A 22,285-nucleotide genomic window follows, 5' to 3' on the forward strand; every position below is an offset into this window, starting at 1 on the left:
GCGCTGGGCTGCTGTGGTGGTACATTTCACAGCCAATTTTTAAAATCACAACTATGCATCCGATGCATTATTATACCTAGAATGAGATCTATTGCCTTTCTTTTTTTTTCAGTTTAATGCAAATGTGACCAACTTTATCTCAATAGTTTTACCAAAATGTATTTTCAAAGCCTTTTTTTTCTATTTGCAAATCTATCAGTATGTGGAGCTGCTTTACAAATGCATATATTGCTTCTTGTTTAGTAGTACTGCGTGGCAATTGTGGTTTGATGTTCTCTCATGGTGGCGATTAGTCTGCTCACACTGAATTCAAGTGACTATTTGAGCAACTGCAAAGATAGACACCAAAGGGAGAAACTGCAAATGTTTGCTTAAAAATATGAAACAGCAGGTGGGAAAAAGTGAAATTCATATTAAATTTACCTTTAGATTCATTTTATAATAGTGACTTATGCAAGTTTCATAATCCAATTGAGTTGTTGACTGATGATTACTTTCCACGAACCTTCTACTGTGTTGTTCTCTCAGAGGGGTGGATCTCCGCTGCTCCCATATGGAACTTTTTCTAAACTCACTGTTTTTGAAACATTCGACTGTAACTGTCTACCTAATGACGTCTGTATCTTATGGTTATTGATCGGTTGAACGATTTGTGGATAACTGTATCCTTTTCACTTTGTCTTACTGTGGACATGTTTTTTGATGTGTTCTTCTTTTACATGTTTGTAATAAAATCGTATTAAGATATTAAGAAAAAAAAAAGGTGTCTATGTGTAATGAAGTGTTTCTATATTTAATTTACCGCATTTAATTACATTTTTTGCAGAGTTATGCCCAGGGTCTTAGTTTAAAATAATGGCCCTTTGTTCTGAGATGAAAGCATGGCATTCTGCATATTTCCTTTGCACATCAGCCCTTTGGTCTAGTGAGTATGGGGGGTGCAGAGGGTTTAGCTATATCCCATTTGGTTAAACACACCACCTCCATTTGTTAGTCTTTAGACCTTCCAATGACATGCTTTGTAAATCATTTCATGAAGCATTATTGTAGAAAAGGTTGACCCTTTTCCCCTTCCCCCTAATTCTATAAAAGGACTGGAAGGGACACATGACTATCCCTAACATCCACCTAGCTGGTAGGCTGCCATGTTGATTCAGCAGCTGGCATATTTTGTAGAGATGTGCAAAGTGCAAGGATTGAGCACATTCCAGTATTCAACAGAAAGCAGTTCTCTGTTTACTGACTTGGCACAGACATTAAGCTACATACTTATTATTAAAGTGATACTAAACTATTGACAGAAATGTATCTTATTTGTATAGCACTCGGCTGTAGATCCTCAAATCATCTCTGAATTGGTGTTGACACTGTCCTTCATCCTGGAGGGTGGCTACTTTTGTTCCCCATGATCCCTGTGTGTGTTGTAAAGTAGTCACTGCTCCAAGCTCACTCCCGTGATGGACTACAATCTCATGTTTAGTTTACTAATTTGTATTGAGATTGTAGTCCATCACTGCATTAAAGTAGATGAGGCAAAAAACATCAAGTGTTTTCTATTTGTTTGGCAAGAACACCAGAGTGTAATTAAAATTTTCATCACAATTGCATAAATATAGAAAAATTATTGTTAATAATATACAAATAATAATAATAATAATAAAAAACAATATATAACATTTGTTAACAGAGTTGAGCCACCCTCTGGCATACATTGATGTTGATAGCACACAGCCACCATCCTTGTGTTGGAAAGCATTAAACTATGGGTTTGATTCAAACTGGGATTATATTAGTACTGAGAGAATAAAGATGATTGAGGAGAAATATGTAAATATCATGGAAGTATATGAACCTCGAATGAATGTTCAAGCCAATAAGTTACACTAGAATTTAGCAGACTGAATTAAAATAAAACGTCTTGGCCTGAGTAAGCTCACACTTCCTAGGAAATCATCAAACATTCATATGATACACCACTAGAGGGCATCACAGATTTACAGAGCTGCCTTTGGTCAACTCAGCATTATCACACTATCATTTTAAACTCATATTGCACCCTTTGCAAAAAATAAAATACAGTAATACCTTGGTTTACGAGCCTAATTGGTTCCGGAAGCATGCTTGTAATCCAAAGCGCTTGTATATCAAAGCGAATTTCCCCATAGGAAATAATGGAAACTCAGATGATTCGTTCCACAACCCAAAAATATTCATATAAACATGATTACAATAATGTAATATAATACAAAATATAAAGAAAAATAAACCAATTACAGGTACCTTCGTGGCTGGTGTGAGGGGGACAAGAGAGAGGAAAATTATTGTGTAGGACGACTTTCACTATCAACGGAATCACTGCTATCTCTTGGCTCAATGGAATCTTTTTCATGTAGTGAAACCTTAACAAGGAATCTATTCAATGACACTTGCTGTTGCCTCCTTTTGAGGATTTTGCGGAAATGTGACATTGCGCTGTCGTTAAACAGATTCATCGCTCGCAATGCTACAGCCTTATTCGGGTGGTGCTTTTTTACAACCTGTTCGTATTGCAAGACATCGCTCGTATATTAAGGCAACATTTTTCAGAAATGTTTGCTTGTCTTGCAAAACACTCGCAAACCAAGTTACTTGTAAACCAAGGTATTACTGTAAATAAAATGCACCCATATTCGTAAAAGAAAAAAAAATTTGTTTATTTATTTTTGCATTGGAGCCTGCAAAGGATTGCAGCCACGACACGCTCCTGCATACTGTTCTTCCAGCTCCTGGTCTGTACCTGGTCTATCTGGAGGTATGGACCTTTGGCTATGAAGCTCAACGCTATTACTCCCTCTGCTGCAGTGGTAGACAAGACTTGTAGTTTTTTTAATTCACAGACACTGTAAATAGATCTGTGAATGAATGATATACGTGTGTCTGTGTGTGTGTGATGGTTTTTTGTACTATAAATGGGGTTGAAATAATTAACGCAGAATGCATTAGGAAACTAACATCACAGTCAAAGGATAGTCATTGGGCATGAAAGTATAGCTAATTGGCAATTGTTCTCTGCTGATACAGCATGCATAAGCCAATGCTGTACTGTATGCATACAACATCACTGAACAGTGGATCGCAGTGTTGAATGAAGGGATCTGAAGGACTGATTGGAAGTGAATAGAACCTTGTACTAAGGAACTATGGAGGTTGTCACTTCTGTGAATACTAGCCACCTGGATGTTATGCAGATTTGGAAGCTTTGTTACTCTCAGAATCACAGACCTAGCCAGTATGGAAATCAGGAGTTCTCACATCTTTTGGATTTCCCTTAAACCCAGGGAAAGCCAGACATCTAGCATTTTCAGAAGAAGGTTAGCAATAGCAGCCTTCACGTTTCTCTCAGTGCATGTTTCCTTTAACAACAAGTTCCCTTGGACACTTTTAGCATTGTTGTAGAAAGATTTTTTTTTTTAGCAAATGTTAGGTAAATGACACAAAAGGCAGATTTGACAGCAGACATTTATGTACATTAGCATGTACAGGTGCAGCAGGTAATGTCAGTATAATGTCCCTTTGCTGAGTGATGAACACTGTTAAACAAATATAAACTATACAAGATAACATACAAGATTTCAGTTTGGGCTTCGTGTTTACCATCCAACACTGACAGCTCATACCAGCAAACTACCTTGCTCGGTCTCTGCAAACATTTCTGTAGAGAGAGATTACTTGTTTTTTTCTATAACGGGGAAAGTAAAATATAGTTATTTGACTGACATCCCCCCGTATATAAATTCAGGTGAACATCAGAGTAGAAAAAGGTATCTTTTGCTGGTAAAAAGCTATGTTTGGCACCTTCCAGTGCCTCGTTATTTGGTGTGGCATTCAACGATCATGTGCTCTCACCTGACCACATGACCAGCGAATCACTGCCTGACTGCTTGAACATCAACCGCCCTCTCTTCATTGCACGCCATGTGGCTAGACATGGAAGGGGCACTAGATTTAGCTTATTACTTATTTAATTTATTCCTTCTTTGAGCTGGGATTTTGCTTCTATTTGCTGCAGTAAGACAAACTATTTAACATGGAAACCGTATGGATTGGGTCACTTGTTATCTATGTGCCAGCCTGTAACACATAAAGTCAACTAAGAAATGATCCAAGTTTGCAATCACTCACCCACCTCATAACATTTATGTCAGAAAAGCTTTTGGCTAGACACATTTTAATATGTTCAATACATCCATTGTTGTATTGAACATATCCAGAGCTTTGTTGAGATCATTTATCTGTGTACTGGTCATCCATTGCCATATACTGTAAGTAGCCATATGTATGCATTGACTAGTGGTTGATGGAGGCTGAGCAGACCATGGTAAGCCAGATCAGTCCATTAATCTTCATAGATTTCCAACCAATGGTATGTCCCCGCAGAGTACCTCTGGCTGGTCTAGGAGATACTTTGTTAAAGCAAATTCCATACAATCATTCAAAGTATCATCAAATAAAACACATTTCAGAAATTGTTCTGAAGTCTTTGAAAATGAAAGAGATCTTTTAAAATATATACTTCGCTTAAAATAGATAATTTATTTGAAAATATTAATTCCTCTGTCTATATACAAAATGTACAATTAGTTTCACTTTCTGAGGTGTGAAAATAAGAAGCACAAAAGTATGTACACCTAAAGAATATAATGAGTGCAAATCTTCTACCTCAACACTTTTATTTTTTTCTTTTCTCTTTACTATAGTTAATTAGTGTTTCTCATAGGTATATTTTGAACACAATGATATGGGGCTGAGGAATAGGATAAAATTGCTCAGATCTGGACCTGATCAAAGAAAGGAGAGAACTAAATTGTAGGGTAAAGGAGGGGAGAGGTAGGGGAGATGAACACTAAATTTATAAACAAGGTCACATAAGAAATAGGAGGGGGGGGCAAAGTGTCAGGATCCAGGGCACCCCCAGGTGGCGCTGGAGCCGTGTCCTGCAGTTCCTGTACTCGCCTGCGGGTGTCTCCAGCAGCCAGGAACTGTAAGGAACCTGCAGCTCTGGTACTCACCTGTGGGTGTGCCCCAGCTGTGACTGATCATCCCATTACCTGGTGCTTCCTGGGAGGGTATTTAGACCCTCCCTGCAGTCAGGAAGCTGGGTCAGTATTGTGTTGCTAAACCTGACTGATTCCCATGTCCTGAACCTTGCTTCCTATCTGAAAACCTGTCACCGACACGGCTTGTTACCCGACCACTCTCCATTGAATCCTGTTCCTGTACCGCGCTGCCTTCCTGTTAACGACTCGGCTTGTACCTGACCACTCTTCTTGTATCCCAAGGCCTGCTGTACATCTGCAGGCCTGTTACCCCTCTTTGTTGGGTTTGTAGTTTTGTTGATGTGGAACCAATAAACTGTGCATATAACCCTATCCTGTGTGGGCATATTAATTTGGTCATCCTGCGTGGGTACAAGCATGTGGTGTGAGAACGCCTGTGCAGGGTACCCTGACACAAAGTACAATTGGGAAGAATAAACAATTACAGATAATGGTGGGGTTAGGGGGAAGGGAGACAGCGGACCGAACCACTAAGTATGTACTAGTAAGTACTCTGTTTAGTACACGCACATAGAGAAAGTAGACCACAAAAGAGATTTGGAAGGGTAAACACAACAATAAGCACAAATAAGAAGGAATATCAGTAAATTCTTCCTCTTCCATGTTTGATCAGGTTGGGCGAGATATAGTAATTATGGAATAATGTGTAATGTATTCTGAACATTGTTTAAGTTATAATACCCAATAGATGAGTCTTGAGTAAATAAATACATTTTTGGGGGTAATAAATAAATGTATGTTGAAGTGGTGAGAGAAATCAACCTCTAATTAGGGGTTGGTAGTGAGTTTAGGTATATGAAAGTCTAGATAATAGACATAAATAATGGGTAATGATTACGACAAGGTAAAGAGGTGAATGTAACGCATATAATGCAAAGATAATGAAGAGAAGAAAGAGATTTTGTAATTTGTGTCTGTAAGAAATATATACGGCTGCATATGTATATATTTATGTTAATGTCATCAATTTTGTTCTTCTACTTGTTGTTATTTTGTTATTTGTACTAAAATATATAATTTTATGGTTTATTAACCATTAAAAATAGATAATTTATTTGAAAATATTTATTCCTCTGTCTATATACAAAATATACAATTAGTTTCACTTCCTGAGATCTGAAAATAAGAAGCACAAAAGTCCGTGCACTTAAAGAATATAAAATGAGTACAAATCTTCTACCTCAACACTGCAAGGTACACACAAACATAATAAGTAAATACAAATCTTCCAGCCATGGAGCTTAGTCAGTGCTGTTGGCTTGTCCTACTGTAGATGGCAATATCATCCTCAAATGCCAATATAGAATGTTCTGCGTTCCCAAGCAGGCTTTGTTGGTCTTCCTGTCCATCCAGAACTGTCTGTTTGTCTTTGCTGATGGTAGAGGTGATCTGACTCCATGTAATATTGGTGTTCTTAAAGGCATGCAGAAGAAAAATGCCAATAATAATGGTAAGGAAGCCACTCAATGTCCCAATCATGTCACTAACATTCATATTATTCCATTCCTTGAACAATATAACGGAACAGGTGACCACCATAGTGGTGAAGAAGACATAATATATAGGCGTCACTATTGATGTATTGAACATATCCAGAGCTTTGTTGAGATAATTTATCTGTGTACTGATAGACAGGACCAGTGTAGCCAGTAAGATGTAAAATAGAGGGTTTTTGTAAACTGGCTTCTGTTCAATGAACTCGTGGATGGAGATTCCAAGTCCTTTCACAGAAGACACAGAGAAAGCACCAATTATAGAACAAATGGCGATGTAAACTAGGATGTTGGTTTGACCTTTTTTGGGGGCAACCGCTATTATAAGGACCAGGGATGCCACAACTGACACTGTAGCAAAAGTAATGAAACCTGTTGGAAAAAAAATGTAATGAGATTAAAATGAATATACTGAAATATTTCAGCAAACTGGGTACAAGAAATCTGCCAGATGTTTCACAGTTGTTAGAACTAAGCAAGCAAATCAATAAATATCTTAGTCCAAGTTACATATCAGTAATTTGCAACTCAGTAAAAACATGGTTAAGGCTTAGCGTTTAATTGGAAAATAAAGTTTGTGATGCAAACACCATGGGCATATGTACACAGCAGTAAATCTGACATTCACCAAACATTCACTGCAGCGTTCTTTGCATTCCCCAGAGAAGACCCACTGACTCTCAAATTTCCTATTGGACTCCCTGCTCCACTGATGTGCTTTGATGACATTTCCTGTCATTGAATGCTAAACGTTGGGCTTTCTTCTGCTGGAAGGGGATTCCTCAGCAGTCAAAGTCATAGTCAGTACACCAGGTCTCTTACATAGCCCCTACTGAGTTAGCTTGCAATATTCTTTAGGGCCCTACGCAATGAAGTTGGACTCAGGGTTCCAGGTCTGGGATTTCTCTGAATACGGGGGTCTGCTTGGGAGTACAATTACTACTGTACTTTTCATTTACTGCTGTTGTTATCTTTTCTTCTATTTGTTCTAAAAAAAAATTAAATAAAGAATCATAAAAAAATCACAATAACTGTTTTATAAATACACTGAGTGGCCAGATTATTATGACCACCCCATCAGTACTTTGTTGGGCCACCTTTTGCCTTCAATACTGCGGCGATTCTTCTTGGCGTTGACTTCCCAAGATGTTGAAAGGTGATGCGCGGAATCTGACACCATGCCTGATGAATAGCACTGTCCAGTTCTGTGAGATTTGATGGTTATGGAACCAGTTGCCTGATAGCACCGTGGCATGGCGCATTGTCTTGTTGGAAGAAGCCATCTCCATTGGGATATGCCATCAACATGATAGGATGAACTTGATCAGCAACGATACTTTGGTATGTTGTGCTATTCAGACGTTGTTCCACACGAATTAAAGGGCCCAAATCATGCCCCCACCAGCTTGAAGGGTTGAGCAAATTCTCACTCTGCCATCTGCATGATGCAACTGGAAACGTGATTCATCGGACCACATGACTTTTTTCCAATGCCCGACTGTCCAATCCTTGTGTTACATGTGCGAATTAGAGACGTTTTATCTTGTTAACTGTAGACAGCAAAGATGTTCGAACAGGCCTTCGGCTTCCATATCCCATATGATGCAGTGTACGGTGAACAGTGTGTTCAGAGATCATTTGAGAGGATCCCTGATTAAGATCTGCAGTAATTTGGTGCACTGTTGCCCTTCTGTTGTCTTGTACCAGTCTTGCCACTCTCCGTTCTGCCCTAACATTGACTAGTCGCTGACGGCCACAATTCGCACGTTTAGACCCAGATTTTCGGCTGACAGTCAACTCTTTAAACACTTTAACAACAGCTGCTCTTGAACATTTAACGAATTCTGCTGTTTTGCTGATACTCGCTCCATGGCTCCGAGCGCCAACAATCATCCCACGTTCAAAGGCTGTTAAATCGCGTTGTTTACCCGTATCTTTAGAAAAAAATCACTTCTACTGTCGTGGTAAACAACCTGCTTCCCTATTTATGATGGTCTGGCCCTCTAGCAACTTCAGCTCGAAATTATAGCTAATTTGCCTACAAACGTCATGTGGTCATAATAATCTGGCCACTCAGTGTATAAGCCTAAGCTGTCTGGCCTCTCTTAAAATCTGGGTGTTTGATACACAGCTATCGACAAATCTAAATCATTTGTTTTTTTGCTGCAATTCTAGATTTTGTGGGGCAGGCAATGTGGCCACATATGCAGGCTTTTAATGTGAGCATGTTAATGGATTTTCCATCTTTCCTAACCATTATCTCAGTAGATAAGGATCATGCAAGAAAATCTTAGGTATCTTAGGCAAGTATTTTCCAGTAAACGGGTATTTATAGTAAATAAACTTTTTTAGTATCCCATTGGAGACTTCCCTTCACTTTCTTTGCCTTATTTGGTTCAATCTGGCTAAAAATGTGGATGAGAGGATTATATGTCTAGTTTAGTCCTTTCTTCTTTACAGGGAAATACAAGAGGGAATCAAAAAGTAATGTCTGTTGTTTCATATCTGCAGTGTTTCATATCTACGTATTATTAAATGCGTGATATATATCATACATATAGTCTAAAGGTGCCCATACACCTTGCGATTATCATTCGAAAAACAAACAAGTTCAGGTTTTTGTAGGATAATCGCCCAGTTGATGGGAAGTGAATGATCAGAATTACTGTACTCCTGGCCGAATTTCATCTGTCTGTCAGGCTAGAAAACTTTTTTCGAATCGTATGAAAATCTATGGATTTGTTGCGTTTTCGTACAGAAAAAAAATCGCAACATGAACACTGCACATGTGCAAACGAAAATCCGTTCTGTTGCCAGTTATTATTGCTAATGAACGATAATCGAAATCTACATTGGTCTGTGCATGATGGGGTATTCAAGCGGAAATCGAACTGGGGTTCGATGATGGGATGAAATAAATCAAATGATAATTGGAAGGTGTATAGCCACCTTTACTCAATCATTGTGTGCTTCTGTTTTTTTACATTGTACCAAGTGAATTATGGATGAGAGGATAAAACAAAGTGCTGTAACTGAGTTTCTGAGGAAAGAGGGTTTGTTTGGTTGTTGAGAGCTATAAGTGCCTGTACAATGTGTATGGTTATGCGGTTATTTGACATGAGCAATATTAGGCACTGGGTAAAAAAGTTTGAAATAAAAGAAGAAACTGAGATTGCTGACAAGGCATTTAATGGCACCATTCAAGCTCTCCTTGTGCCGAAAAACTTAAACTTTTCCAAACTGGACTTGAGGCCTGGGTAAAACAATGGCGCAAATAAATCGAATGTGATGGGGACTATGTGGAAGAATAACTAGAGGAATTATTGGCTAACTGTATGTTCATTCTATATATTCTTGATCTCAACAGGCATTACTTTTTGATTCCCCCTCGTATATTCTATTCTACCACGTAATTCAGGGATTAGAGTCTAAGCAATAGTGGTTTTCTTTTTTTGCTTTTGTCTACCTGTTACAACAAATACAAATTAACATTAGAAAAAATAAGTGCAGGTATTTAGAAGTGTATATACATACATTTAGATGGCTTCCAGAGTGCCGCCAAAGCCCGCTGAGTCTTTTATGCAAACCTAGACCCACTCCTCTTCCCTCTTACTTATTGTCATTGACTGCTCATTATAGCTATAGACCAATAGTAAGGTGAAGGACGCTATCAGTTCAAGCTTGATATCAGGTATCAGCAGATGAAGTATTTGCATAATAAATAGTATGAGGACTCCTAGAGTGCTCTGGAAACCATCTACAGGTATGTGAAGACACCTCTGCATTTTAATTGTAATTGGAGTTTAAATTGCTGAAAGTTGTCATGTTGACAAGTGGTGTGCCGTACAGGATCCTTCATTGATAGGGATACATGAAAGTCTGCAGACAGCCAAACCTCCATGTGGAGAAGTGCCGATGTGAAAATATTGTATCCTTCTGTGAGAGCACCTTAAAAACTACTGAAACCCTGTAAAATTTATTTTTCACAGCAAGGGACTTTGTTTTACCAAAATTGCAGTTATAATATGTTTTGTATGTATTATTCTTCATTAAAGGTTAAATACACCCAAAAAATTGTAGTTGAGTTTGGAACTTCAAATAATTGCTTTAAATTTGCAGTGATATTCAAAATACCAACCTGGATCTCTTAGTTTAATTTCTAGGTCATGCAGAGACGTGACCTCTTCCTCTTGAGGAGCATGTATGACCATCATGGTGGAGCCAAGGATACACAAAACACAGCCGAGCTTTCCATGCATGTTCAGCTTTTCATTCAGGAAATAGGAAGATAGGACTGCACTGCAGGAAAATAGCAGGTTGCAGATTAAATTGCAAGCATAAATAGTATTTTTAATCAAAGTAAAAGCAATCGGCTTAAAATAAACCTGTAAAGGCTTAGGCAATTCAGTGTGAATATGATGAAAAATACATAAGCCGACATTACCTCCTGAAAAAGATGAGTTTGGCCCTGCTCACCCCTGACCTGTGAGCTTCCCTATTGCTCCTTTAGTATGATGGGTGGCCTCACTGGACTGTAATCCAGACCTATGATTGTTTTGACATGGCAGCTATATGACTTTTCTTCAGTCTAATACAATGGTTGCCACCCGTCCGGTTTTCAACCGGACAGTCCGGGTTTGGAGTCTTGTGTACGGGTGTCCAGCCAGCAGGCACCCGTACACAAGACACTCTGCTGACACCGGCACTTTAAATTTTCTCGCAGATGCGGCTGCGAGGTCCTTGGTAAGTGCGATCCACGGCAACATCACTGCACACAATGGTGTGATACATGGTGTGATGTTTAGGTGCCCTAGAAGCCACTTTACATTGCTAGTGTGCATGGAGAGACACACCCTGGGTTTAACCTGATGGAGTAATACCCTGGGGGACACTATGGAAGAAACCTGAGCTTTATATACAAAGGGAAATCTATGTATGTTCTATGGGATCTATCTAGGGTAGTTCATGAAGAGAGACTTTACAATCTGTATTGTTTCCTCCGTGTCCATACTGACCAAGATCTTGAGTAGTGGCAGGAGCAAGTAGTCGGCCAGACAGTTTATCAGCAATTTCTCAGTACCATATGCACCCAATAAGAATAAAATGCTCACAGATGAAAATTAAACACACAAAATGTTGTGTGTGTGACATGATATGGCGATCAACAATATTTACATTACTAAAATCCATACTTACCAGATAAGAACACTCAATGCTCCTAGCGGGGTCACTAGAGTGGCCGGTGCAAATGCATATGCAGCAAAGTTAGCAGCTTCTCCTGCCCCCACTAGCAATGAAAAGTGAGATTGTTATATTATTATTATTATTATTATTATACAGGATTTAAATAGCGCCAACAGTTTGCGCAGCGCTTTACAATATAAGGAAGACATTACAATTACAATACAATTCAAGACAAGATGGTAAGGAGGGCCCTGCAATTTAAAAGGGAGGGGAAAGTGATACATGAGGAGGTAGCTGTGTGGGGATGAATTGTTTGAGAAATTGATATTTCAGTGGTTAGGTTGAGATTGGATAAGCTTCCCTGAAGAGATGAGTCTTAAGGGAACGCCTAAAGGTAGTCAGAGTAGGAGATAGACGGACAGGTTGGGGTAAAGAGTTCCACAGAATGGGGGAGACTCTAGTGAAGTCCTGTAGGCGAGCATGGGAGGAGTTGACAAGGGAGCTAGAGAGCAAGAGGTCTTGGGAGGAGTGGAGGGGGCGGTTAGTGCGATACATAGAGACAAAGTTTGAGATATAGCCGGGGGCAGAGTTGTGGATGGCTTTGTAAGTGGTTAATATTTTGAATTAGGATAGAATATGTCAACAGTCAAACCATGAAATAATTACATTATATATAATGAAATCAATTGAGCCTAAAGGTGTTCATTAATGAGATATAAGGCAGCATGTCCAGCTTTACTTTCATGAGATAGCTACAAAACACAAAGTTCGCTAATAACAATATATAAGAATAAGATTAAACAAAGCAGAGCTGAACCGAGGGCACACTTCTGTTCACATGTGTATTGTACGTGGAAAGTCTCATTCAGCTGGCTCAGCCAAGTAATTCATTATTGCATTGATTTTCTCAGGAAACAAAGAATTGTTTGACTTACTTGAAAGAAGCCCAGCCCACCAGAGCCATTCCTTGAGGTATGAAAATCCACCCTGTCCTGGAACAAAATAATGTTATCATTAGAAAAAAACCTAACTGAGATACATATTCTAAGACAAGGCACCACCAAATACTGTACTAATATTGGTAAATATCTATTGAATCAGAAGAACTAATCATAGCTAATGGTAGAAAGTAACAGCTCAGGGCCCCCAAGCACTAATCAATGAAGAAACTTAAAGCAAACCTGTCATACATGTCAATTGTATAAAGATCTCTGCTCCGTATGTGAGAAATGGTTCCACCTTGGGACTCAAGATCTGAGTTTTCAAGCAGACTTTGGGGGAGCAGACTTTAGTGGCATGGGCAGGTAAGCAATATTTCTCTTCCTTACAGATACATGTGTGCTTTATACATTTTATTTATTTATATGCCATGGTCGCTTTAAAACTCTTCAAAACACATGTACATGAAGAGGATAAAAGGTCCAGTGTGTTACTGGTTCAGCCCATATGATCTGATTCTGGTTGGAAAAAGTGCTGACCCTGCTAATTACAATCTATGGATAAAACAAAAGCCAATAGATACAACAACAAAAAAAAAATCAAATAATAGTCAGTGACCACAAAAGAACACCACATAAACGTCAAGGGGCACACTAGGGTATTGCAGTACTATTGACAGATAAGTTGGCTGGACATGGGGAACTTTAAGAGCTAGACATAGAAATATACTTGGTTAGAGGCAGGGAGGCTTACTCCTTGGTTAATACTTAAAGTTGATCACCAGGCAAGCAGCTCAATACACAAATAAAATACCATAGATAAAGTAGGGACTATTTTATCAACCAATGGATTAATAACTTTAAACAGCCAGTTTTGTGATCCAGACACTCCTGCTAGAAAACATAGCCATTGCCCTTGACCTCCACTGCAGCAGCAGTACTACTTTGCCAAGTATACACCCCCATCCTACTGGCTGAATGGCGAACCAGTAGCAGCACAGTTAGGTTAACCCCGGCTCACTCTGCTCTCTTCTCCGGCCAGTATATTCCTTGTTCTTTCTAACACCCCCCTGTCCCCACACACTGCTTTGACCTGTGCATGTACTCCCATGTATGCCGATTTTGATGATACGAGGGACCTAGCAATGCCACCTGTTGATGTCAGGGCTTTGTGCAGACCATTTCAATTCCTACACCAAACTCAAACCATTTTTTTGGACCTGGTTTAATGCACCTAAACTCAAAATTTTAGAGGGGTATCAACATACCTTTGGTCATATAGTTTAAAAATCAGTAAAATGACTAAATCGTTTTATATAAGAACATGGTCATAGCTGCAACCTGCCACTGTCCCTAAAGGACTAAGTTCTTACCAATATTCATATGTAAGATTTCTAAATGTCTACAAAACATTTAGCTTACTTCTTAACTGCTGCTTTCTATTCCGTGTAAAAATGGGCAGATTGGATATTATGGTAGAATACTGAAGCATTCCAGAACATTGGAGTGTGGTGGGAGGTTGATTTTGGTGGTGGGGTGATTGTTAGATGCTAGATAAGATGGGAGAGATAGCAGTGAGGGCAATAAGGGGTGTTGGATGCAGAGCAGATAATTGGATACAGAGCAGATAATTGGATACAGATTGGATATGTGTTGCCCTGGACAATTTGTTGACCATGTTTAGAAGATTCAGACAGTTACCCCAATAAAGTTTTGTAAATTTAGTTTGGCTGCTACAGGTAAAGGAAAAGAGGAAACCGTCAAAGGAGAAACAGGAAGATCGCTTCTTTGTGTCATAGCTCGTATGGGATCCCCTCCCACAGCCTCCTAGTCTGTCCTTCACTGAGACATATGCCTAGCTCTACATTCAAGCTATGTCTCTGTGTACATTCAAATTCAGCCATATGATTTTCTGCATGTACCATATTTCTTGCAGGTGTTTGCTTGCAGGTCGTAATGTAATATGATCACAAAAGCACGCATGCCATACTTTGCATTCAATCCCATTTTTCAAAGAGCACCTTCTTTCAGAGTGAGAAGCCCTAACCCTGCCCTTATTTTCATCCAAGCTGACTCACATAGGCCATCTTATTACATACAAATTACAAATGCATTATGGGACAGTCCAGCCTTTATCAACTGCCCACTTCCTGTATTATGGGCAACCACAGAAGTGGGAGTGGTACCTCTTTCGTCAATCCTAACATTATCTAGTATACAGGACTTTTGTAGTTTCTAATGGACAGTTGGGTGGAAAAGCCTTATGGGCACCAGGTGATCAGACACTTTAGCCCCCTGGACTCTACGAGGCGGCAATAACTGGGCTTTGCCCATGTATCTAAACCTCTAATCTCTGTACATGGTATTATTCTCCAATAAATTATGTAAACCTACCACAATACATGGCTTTCTCCAATAAAACATCACCCTCGTTCAATAAAAGTGTTACATGGAAAAACATTATAAAACCTTTACAAGATCGTTATACGAGCTCTGTTCTTATCCAGTCAGAGATAGATAGATGCAATATTGATGGATTATAGCACTGATCTCTAGTTCTAGTTTCATTTTGCAACGTATAGTTATATAATTACATAGTAGGTAACAGGGACTAAGCGTTGGGGAAGGGGGGAAAGGGGATGGTGTCAGGGGGCGGTTGCCATGGGCACCACATTTTTAGAAATGCTCCTGTACCAGGCCCCATCGGGCCAGCAGGGGGTCCCAGGCTCAGGTTAGAAACTGCCGCTGCTCTTCAGCTCTCTCCTCCCCACAGGGAACCAGCTGTATGCTGCGGTTTGTGCCCGCTCCGATCCCTGTAGCAGAGGGAGTGAGAATGGAGGGGATACAGAGCTGATCCAGCTGCCTGTGCAGAGCGGGGAGGAGAAGGCAATGACATGAGCAGTCAGGATGCCGAGGCAGGGCTGTCAGAATGAAGAGTGGGGCTGTGCAGGCTAGGTGGAGCTTCAGGATACCGAGCAGAAAATCAGCAAACGTGTGATATTTGCTGATCCTTCCCTGTACTGAGCAAACACCGGGGTGAGCAGTACTAACCACTCCAGTGTTTGTAAATAACTGAGGACATAGTAAGCTTATTATGTCCCCAGTTATGAATGAACAGGAAGTACTACACATCACTTCCTGTTCCTTTATGAGGGGGGGACATAGTATTCACTTACTCAGTTTCTGAATGGACAGGAGCACTCAGTACAGATGCTTTTTCCTGTCCATTCATAACTGGGGAGAGTACTATGCCTCCTCAGTTTTTGAATGAACAGGAAGCCTCTGTACTGAGTGCTCCAGTTACATCAGTGCTGGGGCTGCAGAAAAAGAGATTGAGGATTCAGTGTCCTCAATCTCTTTTTCTATTTCAAAGGGAAATATCAGGGGTCTGTTTAGACACCTAATATTTATCTGAAGCCCCGTGACAGTAAAGAAAAAAATGAAAGAAATAAATAATAATTAAAAAAATAGTTACACCCCCCATAACATGTGGGGTAGGGGGCACAATACTTGCCTTGCCCCGGTCTGTAAGAGTCCAGGGCTTACTACGCATGCACCAATGGCGCGTTGCCGCAAGAGGAAATCCGCGCCAACGACTCGTCAGTGTGTCAACCCGCGCATGCGCAGAAGACCTGATGGAGAAAGGAGGGAAAATGTCCAGGAGGCGCACAGGAAGTGACCTCAACCTGATGGAAAAAGGCGGGAAAATGCCCAGGAGGCGCACAGGAAGTGACCTCAAACTTCAATCATCACTTCCCTATATAAGCCCAGCCCAGACACTGCCAAATTGCTGGATTATCTTCCGTCCCCCCTTGTTCCTGTGCTAGTGTGTGAGCTCTCTGAACTTGTTGTAACCTGGAAACCTATTTGACTACTCTTGATTGCTGCCTGCCATTGACCTCAGATTTGTACCTTGACCATTCTACTTCTTTTACCCTTTTGTACTCAGCTGCCAGATTGGAACCGACCCCGGCTTGGATCTCGACCATTCTTCTGATTAACCGTTGTGTACTTCGTTGCCAGAGTGGACTTGACCTCGGCTCGGATCTCGGACTAAGGCTTGCACGGTGCTCCGCACCCCTGGCACCCGTGCCACTCGGTGTCCACCGAAATCTCTGTCTCCATCTCCAGAGACTTCAAGGACTCGAGGTGCACAACCCACGCTATACCACTGGTAGGTAAGTATAGAAGTATAGACAGCATAGAATCCCTTTCACAGTTTGAGGTTATACCTTTTTTCCTATAATTTCATTTGGTGACCTAGGGGCGTATCTGCTGCGAGGCAAACAAGGCATTTGCCTTGGGGCGGAAGTTTTCTGGGGGGCAGCAAAAATGTCGCCCCCAAAACAAATAGGCATCTGGGCGGAGGGGGCGGCAGAGGAGGAGTCAAAGGACGGAGTCGGCGAGGAGGCAGAGGAAGCAGAGAGGAGGCAGCGGAGGAGGCAGAAAAGTCGGAGCAGCAGGAGGGGGTGAGGTGGAGCAGCAGGAAGGGGCGTGGCGAGGCCAGGGTGACATCGGATCAAGAAGGGGCCAGGGTGCCATAGGAAGCCGGGTCACAGAAGAGCCGTTGGGCAGCAGAGGAGGCCAGGTCCTGCAGCACCAGTCCAGCGGTGGAGGAGGCCAGGGACCAAGCAGCAGGTAAGATGATCACACTGCTGCTAAAGGGACCCTGCAGAGCCCAGCATGGATTCTGCATAGCCCGCCTGAGAGTCTCAGGGGGGATGTGCATGATCTGTGGTGGGCTCTGCAGGGTCTCGGGGGCTTTGCAGGATCTGCACAGCCCCCCTGAGATCCTGCAGATGTAATGGGGGGGGGGGGGGGCCCTAGTTTCATCTTGCCTAGGGCAGCCCCAAACCAGAATACACCACTGTGGTGGCCTCTTGTCTTCTTAAACGAACTTACAGTAAATAGTTCATTCCTGATTCCACCATCACCATTATACAATTAGGCACCCTGAATATTCAGGAAGGTCAGTCATTAATTCATGGGGGGTTGTTATCCGACAGTTTACTTGGAGCAATTAGATTTATAATAGTTTTGGCTCTCTGAAGAACTGTTTTTGTTTTTTGAGCAGAACTTCTTTTAGTTTGGGGGCCTTGCAATAATAGTGGCCTACATTTATGTTGTATTTTGTCATGAAGGTAGCAGAAACATTCAGGGGAATCTATCACAACTGGAGCAGACAGAGTGTGGAGCAGCTGCCCATGGAAACCAATCAGCATCTCTCTTCAGTTTGTTCAGGTAAGCTTTGAAAATTATAGGTAGAAGCTGACTGGTTGCCATGGGAAACTCTCCCAGATTCAGACACACAGCTTACTAACACACACAAGGGTGGCTACATAGGACCCTGCAAGTGAAAGGAGCCACCCTAAAACAGGATATCAGGACAAGTGCTCAGGGGACCAGCTGATGGAGGAAGTTATAACTTGTAAACATCAAAAAGCAGCATCCACTGTAAGTGATTTAATCAGCATTTGAAATAGCTTATAAACCCCAGAGACCCAAAAATCATCCCACTGAAACTGTCACTGTACAATTGTCTAAAACTGGAAAGACTATACATATAGTAATCTTGTTCTGCTGGAACATAATGATTCTGCATGCTAATTATAAAATAACATGAACTATATGAATCATAACATCAACGCCCAGTATCACAACCTAGTGCTGAGCCACCTATTAAAACTGAACTCCGGGATAAGCAGCTATTGTCTAAATACAAGAGGCGTGTGTATTCTTACTGGAATCTTGCTGTGCTTTGTGTATTGCTTCCAGATCTGGGCAGGAATCCAGCGTGAGACGTCCTGCAATAAAGACCGCTCACTGCTGCTCTCTCTTCTTGTGCAGGGTCACTGGTCTTGTCTCCGCCCCCTCCTGTAGTTTTCTGCAGGCAGCCTGTAGTGGGTGGGGCCTGTTGGGTCCCTCCCACAACTCTTCTCTCTGCACAGGCTGTGTACAGCACGGTGATGTCACCACTGCTTTTGCAAGGTGATAACTGAGCTTGCAAAGGCATTTGGTGCACAGAAATAGGATTTATATACTTTGTAGCTATTGAGGAATATATTTAAATATGGGTTTTGTGTCTGGAGTCCAACTTTATCATACAGCCTCCGTGTGTTATCTACATCCTTTTATATTTCTGCTATTTCCTCTATGTTTCACCTACAGCCTCTCTGTTTTATGTACAGCCTCCGTATTTTACCTAGTGTTCTGTGTTTTACCTACAGCCTCCATATTTTACCTAGTATTCTGTGTTTTACCTACAGCCTCCACCTTATACCTAGTGTTCTGTGTTTTACCTACAGCCTCCATATTTTACCTAGTATTCTGTGTTTTACCTACAGCCTCCACCTTATACCTAGTGTTCTGTGTTTTACCTACAGCCTCCACCTTTCACCTAGTGTTCTGTGTTTTACCTACAGCCTCCATATTTTACCTAGTGTTCTGTGTTTTACCTACAGCCTCCATATTTTACCTAGTATTCTGTGTTTTACCTACAGCCTCCACCTTATACCTAGTGTTCTGTGTTTTACCTACAGCCTCCACCTTTCACCTAGTGTTCTGTGTTTTACCTACAGCCTCCATATTTTACCTAGTGTTCTGTGTTTTACCTACAGCCTCCACCTTATACTTAGTGTTCTGTGTTTTACCACATCCTCCATATTATACCTAGTGTTCTGTGTTTTACCTACAGCCTTCACCTTTCACCTAGTTTTCTGTGTTTTACCTACAGCCTCCATATTTTACCTAGTGTTCTGTGCTTTACCTACAGCCTCCATATTTTACCTAGTATTCTGTGTTTTACCTACAGCCTCCACCTTTCACCTAATGTTCTGTGTTTTACCTACAGCCTTCGTATTTTACCTAGTGTTCTGTGTTTTACCTACAGCCTCCATATTTTACCTAGTGTTCTGTGTTTTACCTACAGCCTCCGTATTTTACCTAGTGTTCTGTGTTTTACCTAAAGGCCTCCATAATTTACCTAGTGTTCTGTGTTTTACCTACAGCCTCCACCTTTCACCTAGTGTTCTGTGTTTTACCTACAGCCTCCGTATTTTACCTAGTGTTCTGTGTTTTACCTACAGCCTCCGTATTTTACCTAGTGTTCTGTGTTTTACCTAAAGGCCTCCATAATTTACCTAGTGTTCTGTGTTTTACCTACAGCCTCCGTATTTTACCTAGTGTTCTGTGTTTTACTTACTGTACATACTCTATACTTCACCTAGTGTTCTCTGCTTCACCTATACTTTTCTCTTCAATGAATGGTAACGCACCTCCTGCGCGATAATGCATGCTAGGTGCGCTGTGTGATAGCATGCGTTATTTGCATGGTATTGTGCTATGGTGTGAATGGGCCCTCACTCACAATGTGCATTGATAGCAAGCTCTTCTAAACAGAAACATCTGTTCACATCGGCTCTTAGAGGCTGTTCCACAAACAACGGTCCCTTCTACAAATGTCCTTTATCTCATTACAGTCTAAATAAAACTGGTCATACTCCAGTTGGAATATCGGACGTCTCCTGCTCAATTGGCCAAAAGTTGATCCATAGGTGGTCTGCCAACGCCACCCGGTTTACCCAAAGTCGAATTTTCAAATGAGTTTTGTTGATGCCGAATGGAAAATGATTGTAGAAATGTTGTAAATGTGCATAAAGATTGATCCCAGGATCAAATAATGATTCATTTACACATTGTTGCAAGGAGAAACACCCGAATCTATAAATTTCAACTTTCCACAAACTCTAACAGAACTGGAAAAGGGAAAACAAAACCCTCCGTGGTCCATGATTGTGCCCACCAAGAGCTACATATGCTTTCTGATCCCGACGTGTTCCCTTCACCATTCTCAGTCAAATGGTCTGACCAGGTTCTCCTAACAGAAACAATAATAGTCATTCTAGTCCCAGAATGCACGTTCCTCCTCTGCACACTTTACTTGTTTGTTTTGCGGTTGAAGTCCTTTGCCTTTTATCATTTCTCTTTCTATGAAAGGTTATACACGGTTGTAGCCAAAAATCAATCCGATGATCTATATGTTTTCAAAGTACACACTGAAAGTTCAAATCAATGATCCCTACAGAGCTGAGCACAGCCATGGGCTGCTGAGAGTTGCAGGAAGGATGCCACGACTCACTGCAGAAGGTGTCGCAACGCTCTTTTGGTACTGTGATACTGTGGCAGGACAGGGGACACTGCATGGGAACCAATGCACTAGACGGAGCTGGAGCCTAAGACATAAATATTTCTTTCCAATGCACCTCAGCTCCATCTAGTGGCCACAATTTGATATTACATTACATTCAGCCTGAGCGGAAAATATGCTTAAAGGGTTACTCACAAAGCTGCCAAAGGCAGCAGAGTGAATAACCCACCCGAAGTGAAGTGAGCCGATCGTTGTTTCGCTAATCACTTCAGGCTTGTACAGCTGATTTCAGCCGTACATCGGCTGAAATCAGCCATACATCGGCTGCATTTCGGTCAGCCGAACATGCTCTGCATGTTCGGCTGAGCCGAAGTGCAGAAGGATTGCGACTCAGCCGATCCAACATCTGGATCGGCTGATCCAAAGCTCCGTCAGCTCACTCGCTGCCATTCGCCCCTATTCATATAGAAGCCGAACGGCAGTGAGTGAATAGCCGAATGCTGCCGAGCATGAATAACAACTGGGCAGAGCCAGTCGTAACGCCACGGCCGGCTCTGCGTAGTTGTCATTGTTTAGCATCCCCTGGTGATCTTGGGAATTAATCGGTCATTACCCACAAAAAAAGCCCTTTAATGATCTAGTTATTCAGATATGCGAGTAACAAGGTTTGAGTGTAAATATAATGAACCGCCAGCAAAATATTTATTGTATTCATGTTCAGCCAGTCTTGTGATTCACACACACTTTTCTTCACTTTGCCTGTGTCACCTAGGCGTAGCTTTTGCCTTCAATCATTATTGTTCTGTATAGACTGTAAATTTACAAGTACCACTAGGTACTTCTAAACCGGAACTATGACATGTTTATGACTTTGGAAATATTTTGTTATGTGTGTGACGTGTAAACATTCAGACTCGTGACCCGGGTGACAGTACATTTCCGAGACATTAATGTATAACACATGCTATGACCATTATCTGAAATAGGGTGCTTATCTTATCATAAGCAAACACATCTTATTTTCCTCACCTGCTCTGGTGACTCCCTTTTCAGCCAACCGTAAGAGGCCTTTCTTCTTCATGATGAAACTTGACCCGATAAAGAGACTGGAGCTGGCTGCTAATATTAAGCCAATGTACAGGTTGTATTTGTTTCCAAATGATGTGGCAATGCTCAGGTTGGTCTCGTTGCTGGACTGGCTGCTGTTCTGTACAGGGATGAATGACGATGGACTTTGACTTGTGTTCATTATTAGACACCATGCTTGGGAAATGTTGTGCGGACACATCAATGGTAACAAAGCTCCTGGAATAAAGGAAACAATATAGAATTCTGTTATTGTCGTAGTAACCAGTAAGAGAACCCCAAAAATAACAAATTGCAATTAAAACTCACAAAAATTAGACACATTTTGGATATGCCTCGTTT

The 22,285-nt window shown here is 41.2% G+C and overlaps 1 protein-coding gene across 1 annotated transcript in view; it reads right to left on the reverse strand.

Annotated features, from left to right (window-relative positions):
* Window positions 1-6,310: 6,310 nt before the first annotated feature.
* The window catches only part of NIPAL1 (NIPA like domain containing 1), a 32,428-nt gene continuing 16,453 nt past the window's right edge, over window positions 6,311-22,285 (reverse strand). Inside the window, exons 2-6 of the mRNA XM_018564957.1 lie at window positions 21,887-22,162; window positions 12,709-12,765; window positions 11,786-11,876; window positions 10,728-10,888; window positions 6,311-6,961 (exon numbers count right to left, since the gene is read on the reverse strand). Of these exons, the coding sequence (XP_018420459.1) occupies window positions 6,342-6,961; window positions 10,728-10,888; window positions 11,786-11,876; window positions 12,709-12,765; window positions 21,887-22,162 (1,205 nt within the window). The 3' untranslated portion in view covers window positions 6,311-6,341. The remainder of the gene's footprint in view (window positions 6,962-10,727; window positions 10,889-11,785; window positions 11,877-12,708; window positions 12,766-21,886; window positions 22,163-22,285) is intronic.

The sequence above is a fragment of the Nanorana parkeri genome, unplaced genomic scaffold (assembly GCF_000935625.1).
Source record: "Nanorana parkeri isolate BGI_ZX_2015 unplaced genomic scaffold, ASM93562v1 scaffold800, whole genome shotgun sequence".
In the NCBI taxonomy this organism is placed as follows: Eukaryota; Metazoa; Chordata; class Amphibia; order Anura; family Dicroglossidae; genus Nanorana; species Nanorana parkeri.